Raw genomic sequence first — 19,063 nt, forward strand, 5'->3', positions numbered from 1 at the left:
AAAAAAAGTCCTAACTCGCAAATCTTTTTTATTAGCTCGCAATTTTTTTCAAAACTACTTCAATGACAAAAAAAATAAAAATTTGGAATATCTCTACATGAGGGGCTAATTAATCGGATCTCATAGTTTCCGAGATAATCGCGAAAAACGAAAGTGCCAAAAAAATTAATTTAATTCATCTTGTATAGGGTGTAGGAAGTGGAAAAACGCAATTCTGAGCCGTCCATCTGCCTATACGGAACCCAAATTTCCTCAGGAATCGAATGGAATAGGTTTTAAGGCTCTATCTCTCATAGTTTCCGAGATAATCGCGAAAAACGAAAGTGCCAAAAAAATTAATTTAATTCATCTTGTATAGGGTGTAGGAAGTGGAAAAACGCAATTCTGAGCCGTCCATCTGCCTATACGGAACCCAAATTTCCTCAGGAATCGAATGGAATAGGTTTTAAGGCTCTATCTCTCATAGTTTCCGAGATAATCGCGAAAAACGAAAGTGCCAAAAAAATTAATTTAATTCATCTTGTATAGGGTGTAGGAAGTGGAAAAACGCAATTCTGAGCCGTCCATCTGCCTATACGGAACCCAAATTTCCTCAGGAATCGAATGGAATAGGTTTTAAGGCTCTATCTCTCATAGTTTCCGAGATAATCGCGAAAAACGAAAGTGCCAAAAAAATTAATTTAATTCATCTTGTATAGGGTGTAGGAAGTGGAAAAACGCAATTCTGAGCCGTCCATCTGCCTATACGGAACCCAAATTTCCTCAGGAATCGAATGGAATAGGTTTTAAGGCTCTATCTCTCATAGTTTCCGAGATAATCGCGAAAAACGAAAGTGCCAAAAAAATTAATTTAATTCATCTTGTATAGGGTGTAGGAAGTGGAAAAACGCAATTCTGAGCCGTCCATCTGCCTATACGGAACCCAAATTTCCTCAGGAATCGAATGGAATAGGTTTTAAGGCTCTATCTCTCATAGTTTCCGAGATAATCGCGAAAAACGAAAGTGCCAAAAAAATTAATTTAATTCATCTTGTATAGGGTGTAGGAAGTGGAAAAACGCAATTCTGAGCCGTCCATCTGCCTATACGGAACCCAAATTTCCTCAGGAATCGAATGGAATAGGTTTTAAGGCTCTATCTCTCATAGTTTCCGAGATAATCGCGAAAAACGAAAGTGCCAAAAAAATTAATTTAATTCATCTTGTATAGGGTGTAGGAAGTGGAAAAACGCAATTCTGAGCCGTCCATCTGCCTATACGGAACCCAAATTTCCTCAGGAATCGAATGGAATAGGTTTTAAGGCTCTATCTCTCATAGTTTCCGAGATAATCGCGAAAAACGAAAGTGCCAAAAAAATTAATTTAATTCATCTTGTATAGGGTGTAGGAAGTGGAAAAACGCAATTCTGAGCCGTCCATCTGCCTATACGGAACCCAAATTTCCTCAGGAATCGAATGGAATAGGTTTTAAGGCTCTATCTCTCATAGTTTCCGAGATAATCGCGAAAAACGAAAGTGCCAAAAAAATTAATTTAATTCATCTTGTATAGGGTGTAGGAAGTGGAAAAACGCAATTCTGAGCCGTCCATCTGCCTATACGGAACCCAAATTTCCTCAGGAATCGAATGGAATAGGTTTTAAGGCTCTATCTCTCATAGTTTCCGAGATAATCGCGAAAAACGAAAGTGCCAAAAAAATTAATTTAATTCATCTTGTATAGGGTGTAGGAAGTGGAAAAACGCAATTCTGAGCCGTCCATCTGCCTATACGGAACCCAAATTTCCTCAGGAATCGAATGGAATAGGTTTTAAGGCTCTATCTCTCATAGTTTCCGAGATAATCGCGAAAAACGAAAGTGCCAAAAAAATTAATTTAATTCATCTTGTATAGGGTGTAGGAAGTGGAAAAACGCAATTCTGAGCCGTCCATCTGCCTATACGGAACCCAAATTTCCTCAGGAATCGAATGGAATAGGTTTTAAGGCTCTATCTCTCATAGTTTCCGAGATAATCGCGAAAAACGAAAGTGCCAAAAAAATTAATTTAATTCATCTTGTATAGGGTGTAGGAAGTGGAAAAACGCAATTCTGAGCCGTCCATCTGCCTATACGGAACCCAAATTTCCTCAGGAATCGAATGGAATAGGTTTTAAGGCTCTATCTCTCATAGTTTCCGAGATAATCGCGAAAAACGAAAGTGCCAAAAAAATTAATTTAATTCATCTTGTATAGGGTGTAGGAAGTGGAAAAACGCAATTCTGAGCCGTCCATCTGCCTATACGGAACCCAAATTTCCTCAGGAATCGAATGGAATAGGTTTTAAGGCTCTATCTCTCATAGTTTCCGAGATAATCGCGAAAAACGAAAGTGCCAAAAAAATTAATTTAATTCATCTTGTATAGGGTGTAGGAAGTGGAAAAACGCAATTCTGAGCCGTCCATCTGCCTATACGGAACCCAAATTTCCTCAGGAATCGAATGGAATAGGTTTTAAGGCTCTATCTCTCATAGTTTCCGAGATAATCGCGAAAAACGAAAGTGCCAAAAAAATTAATTTAATTCATCTTGTATAGGGTGTAGGAAGTGGAAAAACGCAATTCTGAGCCGTCCATCTGCCTATACGGAACCCAAATTTCCTCAGGAATCGAATGGAATAGGTTTTAAGGCTCTATCTCTCATAGTTTCCGAGATAATCGCTAAAAAGCCTGAACTGAGCCTGAACTGAGCTCCATTGATACATTTGTTTCTGAGTTATGAAAATTTTTAAAAAAGTCTAGAGTGTCCATTTTACCCTACCCTCCCTTATTTAAAACTTAATCACTGTAAGTCGGAAATTTATTTAATATTGAAGACTCGTACAATTGATGGCCATCCCTGATTGAGACCTTCGAAAGTCTCAAATTAAATATGAATAAATGAATGAAAGAATCATTAAATGAACAGATCATGTGCATCTTACGATGGAAATTCATGTTCACTTACCTTCACCTTCCCATAGGGCACGAAGTTGATGTCGAGGTAGTCCTTTAGCCCGTGATACGCAGGCACCAGTTGATCTTTAATGAAGCGGATACTGTCTCCGCAGAGGGTCTCATAATAAATGTCGACCTTGATCACCGCCTCTGTGCTCTGACGGAATAAAAAGATCGTGGGGATCAATTCCTCGATATTAATAATGTGAAGTAGTTGATCGACTTACCGATCCACACACCAAAACCAAAACAACAGAAAGTACGTGTCGCATCATTATGCAAAGGGTACGACGTTGACTTGCCTTCAACAGAATACAGCTATGACTCGGAGAATGTCATGCCACTGGTCCTCTTAAGTACTCATCATCCTCTCTTGTTTATATCGATGAAAGCACGAAACCCAACATTTTCACTCCCTGGATAAAATAATAATCCAAAATGCACGATCCTTGAGTTCGCATTTTGTGGTACATTTTTTGGTTTGACAAATATTTTTACAATAAAAAAAGTTTGGAAAATTCTCACGTATAGGCGATACTGCGGTTGCATTTTTGAAACATGAATGACATGAATGTTGTCACAACAATCATTATATTTTTGAAATTCCATGATTATTGTGACTAGAACAAGGAAAGAAATGTTCACGCGTTAAGATAATTCCATTTATTGCCGGGGAAATTGAAAAAACATCGTGTTCAATTAATTTAATTTGCACAGGTGGGCGGTTTGTTTGGGATTCGCTGGCAGATAAGTTTCTTGAAGTTGACGAGTGCCGCATTCTGGTTGGCATCTGAGTACACCTACAATCAGTGACGAGAAGCGAATAATCAGAAACCTTGATGACAATGGGAAATATCTTGTCGAGGAACTCACGTTATCGAGGACGATAGTGGGTATGAATGATACCGGTGGCTTGAGATTGTGTGTCTTATCACCGTGAGCCGCTAGAAGATTGTCTCCGTGAGACGTTTCCATGCAATTACTTATGTCCTTTCTCATCTCTGGGGTCCATCCCATATTTCTGGCGCACTGGAGTATACAGCCGCATAAATTTTGAATGCGATGGTCACGAGTGATTAAAATTGAAATGGATATTGATTGATTTATACCTGTGGCACAGCTGCCGATGGATTGCCACTGGCCATTGCACATTTGACGAGCTTAACTGCCAGAGATTGTTTGTCAGCGAAACTTACTGTTTCCAAATTCTGAATGACATCTAAGGCACAGGCTTGCGCTTTATTTCCACGGCACTCGGAGGGTCCATGCTGACAGCTGAACAACCATTTCCCGGATTCATCTTGTCTTTGCTGAAATATTTGGAAGAATGAGGAGAAAAATATTTGGTGTCATTTAACATCTACATTTTTGCAAGAAAATTTAAATTCAATGGACAGTGCAGGGAGAAAAATCATTGGATTTTGAATTTTATTGAACATGCGATGGAATTCAGTCGATTTTTACCATTGCCCAGTTTTTAATGAATATCTCAGAATCTAAGGAAAATAGCAAAATTTTTGTCATGACCGTTTTTGTAGCCGTCAATGCGCTCTGCAAAAAGGTGATGACGAAAATTTGGTTGTCTCCCTTACATTCGGAGATATTCCGTGAAAATCTGAACTGTTTAACGAATCGTTCTTGCATTTTAATAACTTTAACAACTATAGTTGTTAAATTTCAACGAATATTTTCATTCGTGCACATTTCGCACAGAAAAATCATTTGCACTCACACTGGCCTTTCCATAGGGCACAAAGTTAGCGTTGAGATAGTCCTTCAGTTCGAAGTATGAAGGCACAAATTGATACTTAATGAATCTGACACTGTCTGGACAGAGAGATTCATAATAAATGTCAACGTTGATGCATGGCGATGACTTGCAAGGTGCCTCAGCCTTCAAGCTCTGATAAAATTGAAGAAAAGGTCATGTTAATGATCAATAATCAATAATGTGGAGTAATTGGTGAACTCACCGATCCCCACAGCAGCACAAAGACAACCGAAACGTGTCGCAGCATCGGGCAATAGTTGTTACTGTGATAACTCGGTCTCAATCGCAGCGATAACCCGGAGAACGTCGTGCCACTAGTGCTCGGGAGTATTCTTTTCCAAACGGAAAATAATTCAAGTAGCACGAGCTGATATCAGAATAGCAGAGAGTGGGAGATTAGAGTGCAAATGAGAGCGATAATCGCGAATCGACTGGGTAGACTGTTGGTTCAATAGATCGGATTATTTTCTACGACGTTAACCGGATTTGTTGTGTAGAAGGTTCGATTTTCTGCATTTGGATTGGTCTCGAGGATTTACCGAACGTGGAATTACGATGACTTTACGTGATAATTCTGCGGAAAATGGGAAGTTTATAGTTATTTACTGCACTTTTGGTTGCAATAAAAATGAAACAAATGACAGGTGTACATTTTGCAATGCGACATTAAAATTAAATCATTTTTTATTTACATATTTTCTTCAACATTGGATATAATATTGTAATGAAGACAAAAGTTTCGATCTAGAAAAAAAATGTTGAAGATTGTTTTGATTCATTCATTGATTTTGGTTTAGTTTCATTTTGTTTGGTCTCAAGGATTTACCGAACGTGGAATTACGATGACTGAGTGTTTATTCTGTGGAAACTGGGAAGTTTATAGTTCGTTACTGCACTGTTTTATTGCACCAAGGAAGAAGCGCAATCTTCTTTTTTATTTATGAATAATAAAATAATTTCATCAAACTCGCAGTCCTTTATTGCGTACTTTGTCATACATTTTTCGTTGCAATAGCATTTTTACAATAAAAATGGAAAAAATGACAAAAGTACATTTTACACTGCAACATTACAATTAATTCATTTTTTAAATATTTTATTCAACATTTGATGTGATGGATTTGCAATCAAGACAAAAATATCGGTATGAGGAAATATCGGATCAATATTTGCATCAATATCCCGATACCGATTAACGATTGAATGAAATAATTTATCGTCGTGAAATATACCCCTGGGACAGCAGTGACACGATTTTCACTGGACATGGACAATTAATCATCTAAGATTAATTTAATGATTAATAATCATTAAATCATCACTAAAGATTTTTTAATCTTTAAATGATTATTCTATTATTTCTTCCACAGACGAATCGTTTGCTACATTCATAATTCTAGTGGGTTCAGTCTTTTTGATAAAAAATCGTGAAACTGAAATTATTTTCAAGTTTTGCGTACAATTTCATTTTTTTTATTTCATATTTCTGAAGCCTGTCTTGTTCGCATAAAATGCAGAATAATTCAGTGATTAATCTATTCTTTCCTCTATAAATCACGTGTTCTCAGAGATGAATAATTTATTCCACCCATAATCCCAATAATTTAAATAACTTGGAGTAGAATTTCGACTTCCCATAAATCACCATTCGTTTATTCTTCATAATTTCTTTACATTTCATAATTCACTCAATTAATCTATTCATTAACTTTCCAATGACAAAATCACATAGTTCATGCATAAAACGGGGAATAAATCATTCGAAAAGAATTGAAAAAACTTCATTCTTGATTTATTCAATTCGAACAAGTTGCTGGCTTGCTCTCGGAGGGAATGCGACTGCAGATGAGTTTCTTGAAGTCGGAAACTGCTGCCGTTTGATTTTCCTGGGAGTATACCTGCAATTTAATGCAATAATTATTTAAATTACTTAAATCAATTAGTCAATTTCTCTCTCTAATTTATCAAATATTCTCTATAAAAAAAGGAGATCACCGAAATGTGTCACACGTTCATTTTTTCCGAATTTTTTCGTGTTTTTTTCCATAATAAAAAGGGGACCAATAAGAATATTCCTTATTGTTCATTGAAATTGTTCGATATTCAGTTCGAAATATTGCGCAAAAATTGGTATCAATTATTCAATGTCCATTTTCATAATTAAAGTGAATTGTATTAGAATGGAGAATTGTCTAATTCATGGAGCGCGCATTCAATCTCATTCTATTTTTTTTTTTTGCAATGCCGATCAAATTTCAACTTGAAAAAGCAAATGAATAAATGAATAATCACCCCATCGAGAACAATAGTAGGCACGAATGCCAGTGAAGGCTTGAGATCGTGTGTCTTATCGCCATAGGCAGCCAGAAGGGCATCCCCAGTTTCCGATTTGATGCAATCGTCGATTATCTTCCTTGTCTCTTCGCTCAATCCTGCGGTCTCAGCGCACTACAAAAAATAACATGGAATATATCGTGGCGAGGATAAGATCAGTGAATACTAAACAAGACACTATTATTCTGGTCTCTCGATATATGCATACTTGTGGCACAGCTGTGGCTGGATTATTGTTGGACATGACACAACCGATGAGAGATACAGCCAGAGATTGCTTCTCCTCGAAGGATTTCGTCGAGCTGAGGATAGCGTCGTATCCACATACTTGGGCCTTGTTTCCTTGACACTCGGTCGAGCCGTGCTGACATGTGAACGAGTATTTTTTTGACTCGTTTAGTTTAGTCTGGAAAGTTTTCGAATGTCGATGAATTTCTTTTTGCGGTGAGCTTGCCAATTTTTTATGAATTATTTCCGAAATGTTTTTGGAGTGAAGATGTGGCAAGAGAATTTTTTCATTCATAATTTCAAACGTTCAAACATTTTCTTCAAATTAGTCAATCAAATTGCGACAGAAAAATTCGAAAAAAATCATGAGCATTCAGCGTCATTTAAATTACATTTTACAGACGATTATTTTGATGATTTTTTTAAAACATTCGTTTTTCATAAATAAATAATTGAAATTAATTAAAATCTTGGAAATCTTATTTTTTAAAGGATAAAATCGATTTCTGATTAAATTCTGGAAATGAATAAATTTTTTACGATTCCGACCAAATGATTTTTTTTTTGTGGAAAATTGATTGTTTATAAATTATGTAAAATGCTCCTAATTTGCAAAAATTGCAATTTTTAAATAATTTCATCAATCTTCCTCCAAAATAAATTTTCTAATTATTTTTTCAGATTTAAAAAGTGTTTTTTAACGGTTCAATATCGAGATTCAAATTCAGACCTGCAAAGTTTAAATGATAAAATCATTGTATAATGTCCGGAAAATGGGCCTCAAATAAAAGCTCGAGTTCTGCAAAATGAGAAAAGCATTTCACTAGTGAAAAAATAATCAAAATACTTAAATCCTTAGGATATCCTTAAATTCCATAACATCTTCACTCCGAAGACGTGTGCAGAATAAAACAAAATCCAAATAAATTAACTCTAATTAATTGTCATTAACTACTAACAGTAGCCTTTCCATAGGGCACAAAATTGATGTTGAGGTAATCCTTGAGTGCAGGATACGAAGGCACCAATTCATTTCTTATGAACATCATGCTGTCTCCACAGAGCGACTCGTAGTAAATGTCGACAGTAATGCATGGCGATAATTTGCATGGTGCCTCTGCATTTATGTTCTGAAATAAAAATACAGGAGTAATTATGAGCGTTAACGATTCATCCGAAAATGGTGTGTGGTTTTCACTTTCTTTTTTCACTGGTTTTCACTTTCAGCGTTGTTATTCTCACTTTAGAAAGGAATGTAATAAAAACGTATCACATTTATGCTCAAGCAATTTCTATTTTACTGAACAAGAACGCAGAATTGTGTACTTACCGATCCACAGAGCAGCACAAAGGCACTAATAATAGGGAATCGCGTCATGTTACGAAAGAGTTTGTATCTCTTCCTTGATCGTAAGAAAAACTGAGAGAACGTTCCACTGGGACTCGGATATTATAACAAGCGAAAGGATACTCTCAGGTGGGGGATGTGTACCTGAATTGACGATGAGGCAGGGAGTGGGAGATCATAGGTGTTCCTTCGCCCATCGGGGTCAGAGGATCCGTTGTCTCTTTCCACTCGTGTTTTGGTTCATCACATGCTCATTTCCGACCTTCGGTCCTGGGAGAACGCACGGGGTGGGGGTGGTACCAATTAAATATGCGGGTTCAGGATGTAATATTGAATTACAGGCTTGTCGATAACGGGAATGTGGCGATGGATTTTTGTATTTGATTTCAGTTTGTGAAAGTTGAAGCTGATATTGATTCAAGTGTCGTGTGTAGGGGATCACATTTTATGGTTGACTAGCTCCGAATCTTCTCGGAGTAAAATTTTACACTCAAACACTAATTCATGAACTGCATGTAATTAATTTGATACAGATGTCCTGTCTAAAATTCAATTTCGTCGGGATAATAATTTGAAACGTCAAGGCAAACCTCCACTTCATGAATTTTTTTATCATTAAAATTCTAAGAAATAAGTTAGTTGTTGGAAAGAACCAAAAACTTATTTATGAACTGCACAAATTCAATCCGACATAATAAAAAAAAAAAATTAAAATAATAATAATAAAAATTTAAAACATCGAGGCCAGTAAACCTCCACTACATCAATTTTTTTGATCATAAATAGAATAAATTTTATCATAAATAGAAATTCTAGGAAATAAGTCAGTAGTTATAAAGAATCATAAATTCATCTGTGAACTGCACAAATTGAATTCGTTATAGATTTTCTATCCAAAAATCAATCTCATCGATAAAAATTTAACACATCAGAGCGGGCGGAATTCCACTTCATCTATTTTATCATCTTATAAACCTTGAGAAATAAATCAGTAGTTGTCAAGAATCAAAAGCCAATTTATAAACTGCGCAAATTGAATTGCCAATCACTCGACTCCACCAATTTTTCTCCCCTCTCTTTGCGTTCCCATCAACGTAGGTCATCGACCTGTCCCTCCATAAACACATGTAGATTAGGTATCACGGGACATCAAACTAAAACTCATGCATGAATACTCTCCACATCGTTTATTCTCATCAAACTAGAATCAATAAATTTCAGGCACGAAATAAAAAACACAAAATTCAATATTCCTAATTTTAAAAACCCCGTTAAATCACGTATTGATGCCCTGCTGGAACTGCAGTTGTCTCTGGAGTTCACTGAGCTCCTTGTGCAGGATTGTGGCCCGTTCTTTGAAGACCTCCGCAATCTCCTGATTCTTCTGCACCCCATCGCCTCGTGCATGCATCTGCGCGACATTGGCGCATGCAAATGGATTTCCCATTTCGCAGGATATTAAACTGAGTTTGTACGCCTCGGTGAAATTGGGTTCTATGGACTCATTGTGACTTCCCATGTAGATGCCAGAGAGGTAGAAGCAACCGGGCTCCTCCTTGAACTCAAAACACGCTTTCCTGAACATCTCCATTGCCTTTTTTAGTTGGCTCACTTTGTCTTCCTCGATGGTTATGGTTTTTATCGATGCTAGGGCTCCACCCTGGACGCATCCCTTTGCGTCATTCAGTTCGCAGCCTTTTTGGAGGTATTTAAATGCCTCAGGAATGTTCTTCTCACATCCTTTGCCTAGAGGAGGAATAAACCAGAAAAAGAATTTTTTTCCCGTGATAATTAATTACTTTATCGTTTATTGCACTTCATTATCATCAATTTCATTCATTTCTTAGTGATGTTCATGTTCACATTTTGAATTTTGCAACTGAATTGCATGAGAAAATTTTTGAAAAATCGTACCCAGTCAGTATTATCTAAATTTAATTTCGCAAAATATTGATATTTTTTTAATCATTTCTTTCTTATAAACAAATAACAGAACTTGTTCGTGAAACGGTGGGTCATTTTTTATGAGGTGTCAACAAATTTCTGGATTTTTGCACAGACACTGGGTTAAATCCTGATCTTTAAACCTTTGGGAAACCAAAACGACTGGTATTTTCTTGCAGTTTTCAATAATCTTTTAATTTACCGTGAGGGTATAGCTACTTTAAAATCCCGCGAAATCCAAAGCTCGATGGATAACTGGTGAAAATAACGATTTCCTCTCTTACCTAGAATTTTATATCCACCGAATTTGGCGCAGCTTCTCGGCCAGTTTCTCTCATCACAATTGCTCTTGTAAATACTAGCGGCTTGTTCTATATCCTGTTTAATACTTTCCATATAATCCCCGTAAAGATGACAGGCTGTAACAAATATTCCTCATCAGTTCATGGCAAATGGATAATAGATAGGTTAGACTGGGCCTCACCCACCGTTTCCATTCTTCTCGGTCTCGCAACCGAACCGGTACTCCATGTAAATATTCTTGAGGTACGCCTGCACGTCCTCTTCATTCTTGAAGTTAAACGTCATGATGACAAGTGTTTATTCTCGTATTTAGAACTTTTTTTTAAATCACTCGAATTCCTCTATTTATCGTATTGCTCCGGAATTGCCACGCTTATTTATCGACTGAGCTGTCATAGCGCGCATGAGCGGCACGAATATTTGAAAATGACGGGCTTGCGCAAGCTCTATGAAATAAATTGGAATAAACACACGGTATACGTTCAACAGGGGTACTTTCCCTCTGAAAGCTCGGTCAGCGTGTCGTGCTCCACTTTTACATCCATTTGTAGTTTTCCGCAATTATTGACACCTCTCAAACGTGTCACCTCGCCCACACGACGAGTCATCACTTCTGCATTGGAATAAAAACCCCGGAATCCTCAAAAAAATAAATATCGCGAAATTGCAAAGTGAATGTGCGCTAATCGTCCGGAAGTTCGTCAATATTTCATCAACAAACAGTGATGTTTCCTGCGCATTTTAAATGTTTGTGCATATGTACCAGAGACAATAGAAATAACAAAAGTGAAAATACTAAATTTCGAAGGGTTTATTCGAAATACTTCGGGGTGAATATCAGAACCTGCACTCGGTCATTAAGCCATCACTAATCTCCTCATCTTTTTGCGTGACGACGTAAGAAAAAGTGTTAATTGTCTTATTAAATTTTTTTAATCACTCAAGCTCTATTTATCGCATTACTTCAGACTCTTATTTATCGACTGAGCTGTCGTAGCGCGCATGAGTGGCACGAATATTTGAAAATGACGGGCTTGCGCAAGCTCTATGAAATAAATTGGAATAAACACACGGTATACGTTCAACAGGGGTAGTTTCCCTCTGAAAGCTCGGTCAGCGTGTCGTGCTCCACTTTTACATCCATTTCCAGTTTTCCGCAATTATTGACACCTCTCAAACGTGTCACCTCGCCCACACGACGAGTCATCACTTCTGCATTGGAATAAAAACCCCGGAATCCTCAAAATAATAAATATCGCGAAATTGTAAAGTGAATGTGCGCTAATCGTCTGGAAGTTCGTCAACATTTCATCAACAAACAGTGATGTTTCCTGCGCATTTTAAATGTTTGTGCATATGCAACATGGATGAACCGAGCGGAACAGAGTCAATAGAGATGAGAGTGATAATAGCCCATTTCGAAGGGTTTATTCGGAATACTTTGGGGTGAACATCGGAACCTGCACTCGGTCATTAGGCCATCGCTAATCTCCTCATCTTGGTGTGACTCAACGGGAAGCGTTATAGCGTGAGTACAGAAACACCACGAAACTCTGTCAATCTCGCCCCTCCGTTCCACCCTCAAGACTCAGAAATAATTAAGGGGCATTGGGGGGTAGTGGTTCAATGCCTCCAATCATTCAAGGTCATGCCAAATTGGCCGGTCACGCAATGGCGTATTACCCCCGGTTTATTATTCTCTATTGAACCCCAGGAGCCAAATCTGTTTTTTATTGTCGCGATGACCTAAATTTTTCATCGCATGTTACAGATGAGTGAGTCAGTGAAGGTGGCCGTGAGGTGCAGGCCCATGAACCAGAGGGAGAAGTCCTCTGGGTGTCAGGTGAGTCGGGGGGATCATCTCACACTGGGGCAAAATGGATTTCTCAAATTTGCAATTTTTTTTTTCCTCGCAATGACGGAATTCAGAGGAATTTCATCGTATTTTGGGGTTTAAATCGCGTTTTTGGATTTGGGGATTTTAAAAAATGGTCCATGGTCAATGGTTTTGCCCCAGACACTGTGCATCACTCGGGGATGGAAAAAAAATCGTCATCGTTATATATCGAGCGTTGGAGTGGGTAGCTAGGCGACCCAACAGTCAAAACATGCGCGATCGAGCTTTCGCAGCATTGCATTTTTTTCTTGTCATCCTCTCGGCTGTTTAATTTCCGAAAATTATTTACGCAGCTCTGAGTACTCTTACTTGCCGGAAAAAAAATCCTCACGTCTTGCCAGACGTAATAATTCCCTTTAAAAAAAGAGATTGGAGATAAAGATGTTCGCCTCCTTACCGATGCGAATATTTCGCCGGTGACATTAGCAGCCTAGAGGACATTTGAATAATTAATGATTCCCTAAGTAAAGCCACTAACAATGAATTTGAATGTCGAAGGCATTTCAATATCAACTCACACATGAGCAAATAGAATCGATAGTTTATGAAGCCAACGGCTAGCGAGAAAAATAACCGGATCAATTAATCGATTTCAACGTGCTCTAGATTATTCAGAATAGATAAAACTAATGATCAACGTTCTCTCGGTTTTTACGTAGAATATCCTCTCGGTGGATCCAATCGCCAAGACCTGTACATTGGAGGGTTCCACCGGGGGTGGAAAGTCGTATCAATTTGACGCGGCGTTTGGTCCAGACAGCACAACTGAAAAGGTCTACGAGGACGTGGGTTCGGTCGTTGTTGAGGCCGTCCTCGAAGGCTACAATGGCACCGTCTTCGCCTATGGCCAGACTGGCTGCGGCAAGTCCCACACGATGCACGGCTTCGTCGAGAAAACCCTGGAGCACATCTTCGAGGCGACATCGACAGCTTCTTCCGACACCCGATACCTGGCGCTTCTGTCTTACCTCGAGATTTATAACGAACGACTGCGGGATCTCCTCCAGGACAACTGCGTCGAGGGTAGCCTCCAGCTGAAGGAGGACCCTTCGCGCGGGACTTACGTCGCCGGAGGCCTGCGGGAGGTCACCGTCAAGGACGCGGCGGAGTGCGCCAGACTGGTGGAGCAGGGGGACAAGCGGCGCGCATTGGCGGCGACGAAGATGAACGCGACATCCTCGAGGAGTCACGCGGTGTTGACGATTTCTCTGGAGGCCTTGGCCATGGGGGAGGACACGGCGAAGCGGGGGGCAGCGGTGAGAAGGGGTCGGCTCCATCTGGTGGATTTGGCTGGGTCTGAGAGGCAATCGCGGACTGGGGCCGCTGGCGATCGGCTGAAGGAGGCTGCTAGCATCAATCTGAGTTTGTCAGCACTCGGGAATGTGATCAGTGCACTTGCCGCGGGGAACGGGCGACATGTGCCGTACAGGGACAGCAAGCTGACGAGACTTTTGAGGGATAGTCTGGGGGGGAATGCGAGGACTTTGATGATAGCCTGTGTGAGTCCCTCCGATGACAACGGGGAGGAGACACTGAGCACGCTGAGGTACGCCGCCAGGGCGAGGTGCATTAAAAATAAACCCGTTGTCAATGAGGACCCCAAGGACGCGCTGTTGAGGCAGTATCAGCTCGAGCTGCAGCGGCTGAAGAAGTTGTTGGAAGGATCGAAGGATTTTGATGGGGATGATGAGGAGGAGAGGGAGACGAATTTGACGTACAACGAGGAGGTGGAGAAGTTGAAGAGGGAGTGCGAGGACTCGAACATGTCGGCGCAGAGGCTGCGGGAGGAGCTGGAGGCCCTCAGGGGGAGGTATGAGAGTGGGAAGGAGAATTTCGCCGCGGAGACGGGGCTGCAGGCCAAGGTCTGGACCTCCACCACGAGGGAGATCGACGAGAAGAGGAGGAGGAAGAGGGAGGCTGCCAAGAGGGAGGTCATGCGGCGGCTGGAGAGGCTCACCATTGGGGGAGAGGCGCAGGGGGATGCTGAGTTGAGGAAACGGAGGGAGAGGAGGAGGCGGCGGCTGGAGATCATCGCTGCGGCGCTGGAGAAGAGCGCGCAGGAGGGGAGTGGCGGGGCCTTCGAGGTCTATGGACAGCTGAGGACTACTGAGGATGCCCTCAAGAGGATGGCTAAGAGGACCAAACAACTGGAGGCTGAAGCTCTCGATCTTCAGGTGAATTCGATTGAGAAATTTCGGCGAAAATACTATTTTTAGCGCATATTATTGCAAACTCATAACGCCAGAAATTTTTTTTTTCCTAATTATAAAATGCACTATTTTTTTAGGCGAAAAAAAAAATTTGGTGGAAATTTCCTCCTGAATTTAAAAATTCGTGTTATCAACTTTTCAGCATTTTTTAACGACATTCTAGTCAAAAATGCAAAAAATCTCGTAAAATTTGCAGCACGATTACTATAATTTACTATCAAATTTTTATCAGACTCATTCTCTTCATCTGAAATTACAAATTACTGATGCAATTTTTTGAGTGATTCCGCATTTTTTTTATCGTCTGCACAAAATATGAAGTCGACTAGTTTTCTTCAGACGTGAATAATCATTTTCACTCGAAAAACATTGTGAACACGTAATAAGAGTTTACTCCACTCTGATTGAAACGTTTCCTTTCAATTAACTTCCTTAGGGAGAATTATAAGAGAATGAAATGGGGAGGAGAGAGCAAGCTTGACTGGTAGTTCTCCTGATTGAGGGAATTATAAAAAGATCGTGGCCTTGAGCTGATATTTTTTGAGCGATAGTCACGATAGGTATCTTCTGTCCAATCATTCTACTATTAGGGATTCATTAAATTCATAAACAGTTGGGGATCTTGTGAATAGACGGCACTGAAATTGCTTCGAATTTCTAATTTTAAAATCCTGGAGCAGTTCCAAGTGCGTAATCTAGTGCTCAATTACATATTCAGGGATTAATTAAAATTTTATTCATTGGCGCATGTCAATAAGCATTGACATTGAATTATTTCCAGACTCCTAATTATTTTCGAACCTCTCCTCCCCTTCAATTCAACCCAATTTCATTTCATAAATAATGCTGCATATTATGTCATACAAAAGTAATCCCATTTATCTTATACAGAATATAAAAATATATGAATTATTCTCATCGATATCCTCATATTTATCTGAACAAAGCCATCAAAAGAAAATTGAAAATAATTCATAAAAATCATCATTGAATTCTAGACCAGTCTCAAGTGAATAATCTAGTGTTCAATTGTATATTCAGGAGTGAATTAAAATTTCATTCATAAGCGCACGTCAACAAGCATTGGCATTAAATTATTTCTAGGCAACTAATCATTTTCAAACCTCTTCCTCTTCCCCTTGTCAATCGATTTGATAAATCGCGGGGTATTTAACGCGAGTGGCATCTAATACCGTTACCCCAAATCACTCCATAAAAGAAATTATAAGACTCCCGTTATTTTGTAATACCCCGTAGGCGTCCTGGGACGCGGAACGTCGTGAACTCTTACGGAGAGAACTGCTTGCAACACAGATATGCGAGGCTATGCTGCCGCATCTGCGTCCTGGTTGTCCGTTGCGTGACCTCACCGCTGTACGTGCTGCAGCAACATGGTGCGATGAGCTTGGTAGATGGAGATTGCCGGATGCCTCGTCCAGAATACCACTGCCACCTCCACCACCGCTGGGACGCGACGGCCGGAGATCAAAACCCGATCACAATAATAATAGTGATGATAAGGATAGCGATGATGAGTCGAGGGGTGAAATGAGCCATCACGAGAGGAAGGACATTGTCGGGACTTATTTCAAGAGGAATAGAATTGATGAGCTGTTGGCTAGGGCTAGGGAGGCCAAGACCTTTGGTAAATATTTGAGAAGTTTCGCGAGGGGAAATTTTTCATTCACTGAGCACTAGACTTGGGAATTTGCACCGTTTTCGCTGTAATATTATCAATAATATCATATTTTAATATAATAATGTAATATCAAAAATAATATTTTTGTAATATTGTAATATCATAATATTTTTTTGGAAATTTTTATTGAGTGACAGCTCTAATGCAATTTCAAGAAATTTCATTAAAAATTCCAATTTTTATGGAAAAACCCGTGAAATCTGTAACTTCCAGTTCAATTTTTTTATGAGAATGCACAGAAATCAGGAAAATTTAGGTAAATATACTCTTCAATTTCAAATTAAGGATATCCAAGTATCTTTTAATCATTTTCAATCATCAAATTTGTCAATTAAACTACGTGAGAAAAATTTGAAAAAAAATCATGAATATACAGAATTATTATTTTTTTAAACAGTTGTTGTTTTTAGGCAGGAAATCGATTTCTGGTAAAATTCTGAAAATGAATAAATTTGTTATGATTTGGAAAAAACGATTTTAAATTATTTATTAATTTTTTAAAATTATTTCATCAATCTTCCTCCAAAAGTAAACTTTCTAATTTTTTTCAGATTTTTTAAATATTTTCTAACGGTTCAATATCGACATTAAAATTCAGACCCCCAAAATTTAAATAATAAAATCATTGTAAAATGCCCAGAAACTGGGATATTCAACTACAAAACTAGAAAAGCATTTCACTCGAGAGAAAATAGCCAAAGTACTTAGATATCCTCAATTGAAAATTCTTCATAATTTCATTAAAAATTTCCATTAAAAATTCACGTAAATGGGAATTTTATAGAATTCCCACTGAAATTCCACAATTTTTTCCCTCTAAATCGCACTCGATGTCAACGCATTGCCGACGATAACTGCTCTTTTTCTAGAAACCAACGGTAGACTAAGTAAATCCGGTGGTTCGGACGACTCCACCAACAGCTACCTTCAGCTGAATGCCCTGAACCTCCAGACGAGTGCCCCAACCGTGGAGACCCCTGGCAAAGTCCCCGCACATCTCGCTGGAGGACGTCCCATAGGCTCCTTCAACGCCTGGCTGGTCCAGGACACAGCGCCCCGGTCAATGCTGAGTTCAAGTCATTCCAAGAAAATACCTCCACGTATTCTCGAGGCTCTGCCCTCCCGCATGACCTCCTGACGAGACTACGATGCTAAGGATCGTCAGTCATATCAATTTTTACGATATGTTCTCGATGGTCTCCAGTGAAAGTCATTACGTAAAGCTGCAAAACCGAAGAGACTCTTATTTTTTAATACTTTTGATTGTGGAACAGGCAGTCTTCATTGGGAGATGTGCGGCGGATTTGGAGGCTTCTCTGACAGTCGCAGAATCGTTTTTTTATTCCTCCAGAGGTCATGGATGGGGACAATTGCAGGCCTGTGGACAGTTGTTAATGCACATTACGTGCGTCAAAGTGTTCCAAAGAAATTTTATTTGATTCCATAAAATACTCTGTTCTGTGAATACTTAACAGATGTCTCCGGTGATAAATACAAAGTGCTAAGTGCGAATTTTAATCAATAACCAGTCTCAGGAGTGAGAAAAAACTCAAATGAACAAACAACGAGTGCTCGATTGCGAGATAATCTCTCTCTTCGTGGAGTTTTTTTTCTCTCGTTTAACGACTCTTGCGATCATTATCTGATCGTTCATGACCCACACGGTTCACAATATATCTTTTTGAGTATGATAATTGTTACTTGTACATGGGGTACATAAATTGAAGGTATTTGTCAAGGCTTTGAGGTGTTTTCTTTTAGTTTATTCAGGTCAAAACTTTCCATAAACCTAGGCTTACTCGTGGAGAGAGGTGGACGAAAATAATGAAGAATGCATAAGTTTCTAGAGACTATTACGGCTTGAGTGGGATCGCGTGCTCTTGGGGATGACTACGTACTTCCTGTTCTGCAGAAGTTTGTAAAAATTGTGGAACATCGCGAGTTCAACTGCATATCTCGGACTTTTTTCACAAGCAATATTTCCACTGAAATTTTTTCATTAAAAGATTACTTTTCAGGAATTTTAGATGAATTATTCACTCGAAATGATGGAGAATTTGGACAATTCGGTTGAATATATTTTTAGAATTTCAAAAATTGAATTTGAAAGTTCATTAGAATTTTCCTCTCAAATCGAATTTAATTGCTTGCTGATTATCGATTAATTTTTCATTTTTTCCATAATAATGTCATCGGTTACTGATTTCCGTTCTGCAGACGTCCACAAAAATCATGAAACATAATCAGTTCAACTACTACTAATTTCAAAGAATTAGAAATTTAACTCAATTTGATAGCCAAACAATTCAAGTTCACTTCAATTTCAAGGTAAAACTCGAAATTACCTGAGACATTTCCCCTC

At 38.9% G+C, this 19,063-nt stretch overlaps 5 protein-coding genes across 6 annotated transcripts in view; 1 reads left to right on the top strand and 4 right to left on the bottom strand.

The window, feature by feature from the left end:
- LOC107042328 (GILT-like protein 1) overlaps positions 1–3,456 on the bottom strand; it is a 4,672-nt gene extending 1,216 nt beyond the window's left edge. The window contains exons 1-2 of the mRNA XM_015263328.1: positions 3,195–3,456; positions 2,978–3,124 (exon numbers count right to left, since the gene is read on the bottom strand). Of these exons, the coding sequence (XP_015118814.1) occupies positions 2,978–3,124; positions 3,195–3,242 (195 nt within the window). The 5' untranslated portion in view covers positions 3,243–3,456. The remainder of the gene's footprint in view (positions 1–2,977; positions 3,125–3,194) is intronic.
- A 159-nt stretch (positions 3,457–3,615) lies between these two features.
- LOC107042330 (GILT-like protein 1) lies at positions 3,616–5,232 on the bottom strand. The gene is made up of 5 exons (XM_015263329.2): positions 4,941–5,232; positions 4,700–4,870; positions 4,077–4,277; positions 3,841–3,996; positions 3,616–3,767 (listed from the first exon to the last, which is right to left on the bottom strand). The coding sequence occupies exons 1-5, from the start codon at positions 4,983–4,985 to the stop codon at positions 3,672–3,674; spliced, it is 669 nt and encodes a 222-aa protein (XP_015118815.1). The 5' UTR covers positions 4,986–5,232; the 3' UTR covers positions 3,616–3,671.
- A 1,137-nt stretch (positions 5,233–6,369) lies between these two features.
- On the bottom strand, positions 6,370–8,840 carry LOC107042334 (gamma-interferon-inducible lysosomal thiol reductase). The gene is made up of 5 exons (XM_015263335.1): positions 8,631–8,840; positions 8,260–8,430; positions 7,281–7,478; positions 7,031–7,186; positions 6,370–6,636 (listed from the first exon to the last, which is right to left on the bottom strand). Exons 1-5 carry the CDS (start codon positions 8,676–8,678, stop codon positions 6,535–6,537), a joined length of 675 nt encoding a protein of 224 aa, XP_015118821.1. The 5' UTR covers positions 8,679–8,840; the 3' UTR covers positions 6,370–6,534.
- Positions 8,841–9,820: 980 nt separating this feature from the next.
- LOC107042335 (cytochrome c oxidase assembly factor 7 homolog) lies at positions 9,821–11,263 on the bottom strand. The gene is made up of 3 exons (XM_015263336.1): positions 11,081–11,263; positions 10,877–11,011; positions 9,821–10,394 (listed from the first exon to the last, which is right to left on the bottom strand). The coding sequence occupies exons 1-3, from the start codon at positions 11,178–11,180 to the stop codon at positions 9,925–9,927; spliced, it is 705 nt and encodes a 234-aa protein (XP_015118822.1). The 5' UTR covers positions 11,181–11,263; the 3' UTR covers positions 9,821–9,924.
- A 1,013-nt stretch (positions 11,264–12,276) lies between these two features.
- Positions 12,277–18,442, top strand: LOC107042331 (osmotic avoidance abnormal protein 3). 2 transcript variants are annotated; one of them, XM_015263331.2, is made up of 5 exons: positions 12,277–12,423; positions 12,667–12,738; positions 13,452–14,966; positions 16,260–16,647; positions 17,571–18,442. In XM_015263331.2, exons 2-5 carry the CDS (start codon positions 12,667–12,669, stop codon positions 17,837–17,839), a joined length of 2,244 nt encoding a protein of 747 aa, XP_015118817.1. In that variant the 5' UTR covers positions 12,277–12,423; the 3' UTR covers positions 17,840–18,442. The 2 variants fall into 2 exon arrangements, with proteins under 2 accessions (XP_015118817.1, XP_015118816.1); XM_015263330.2 differs by lacking the exon at positions 12,277–12,423 and having other exon boundaries at positions 12,658–12,738.
- The last annotated feature ends 621 nt before the right edge of the window (positions 18,443–19,063 follow it).

The sequence above is a fragment of the Diachasma alloeum genome, unplaced genomic scaffold, assembly GCF_001412515.2.
Source record: "Diachasma alloeum isolate Michigan unplaced genomic scaffold, Dall2.0 Dall_scaffold_00443, whole genome shotgun sequence".
NCBI lineage: Eukaryota > Metazoa > Arthropoda > Insecta > Hymenoptera > Braconidae > Diachasma > Diachasma alloeum.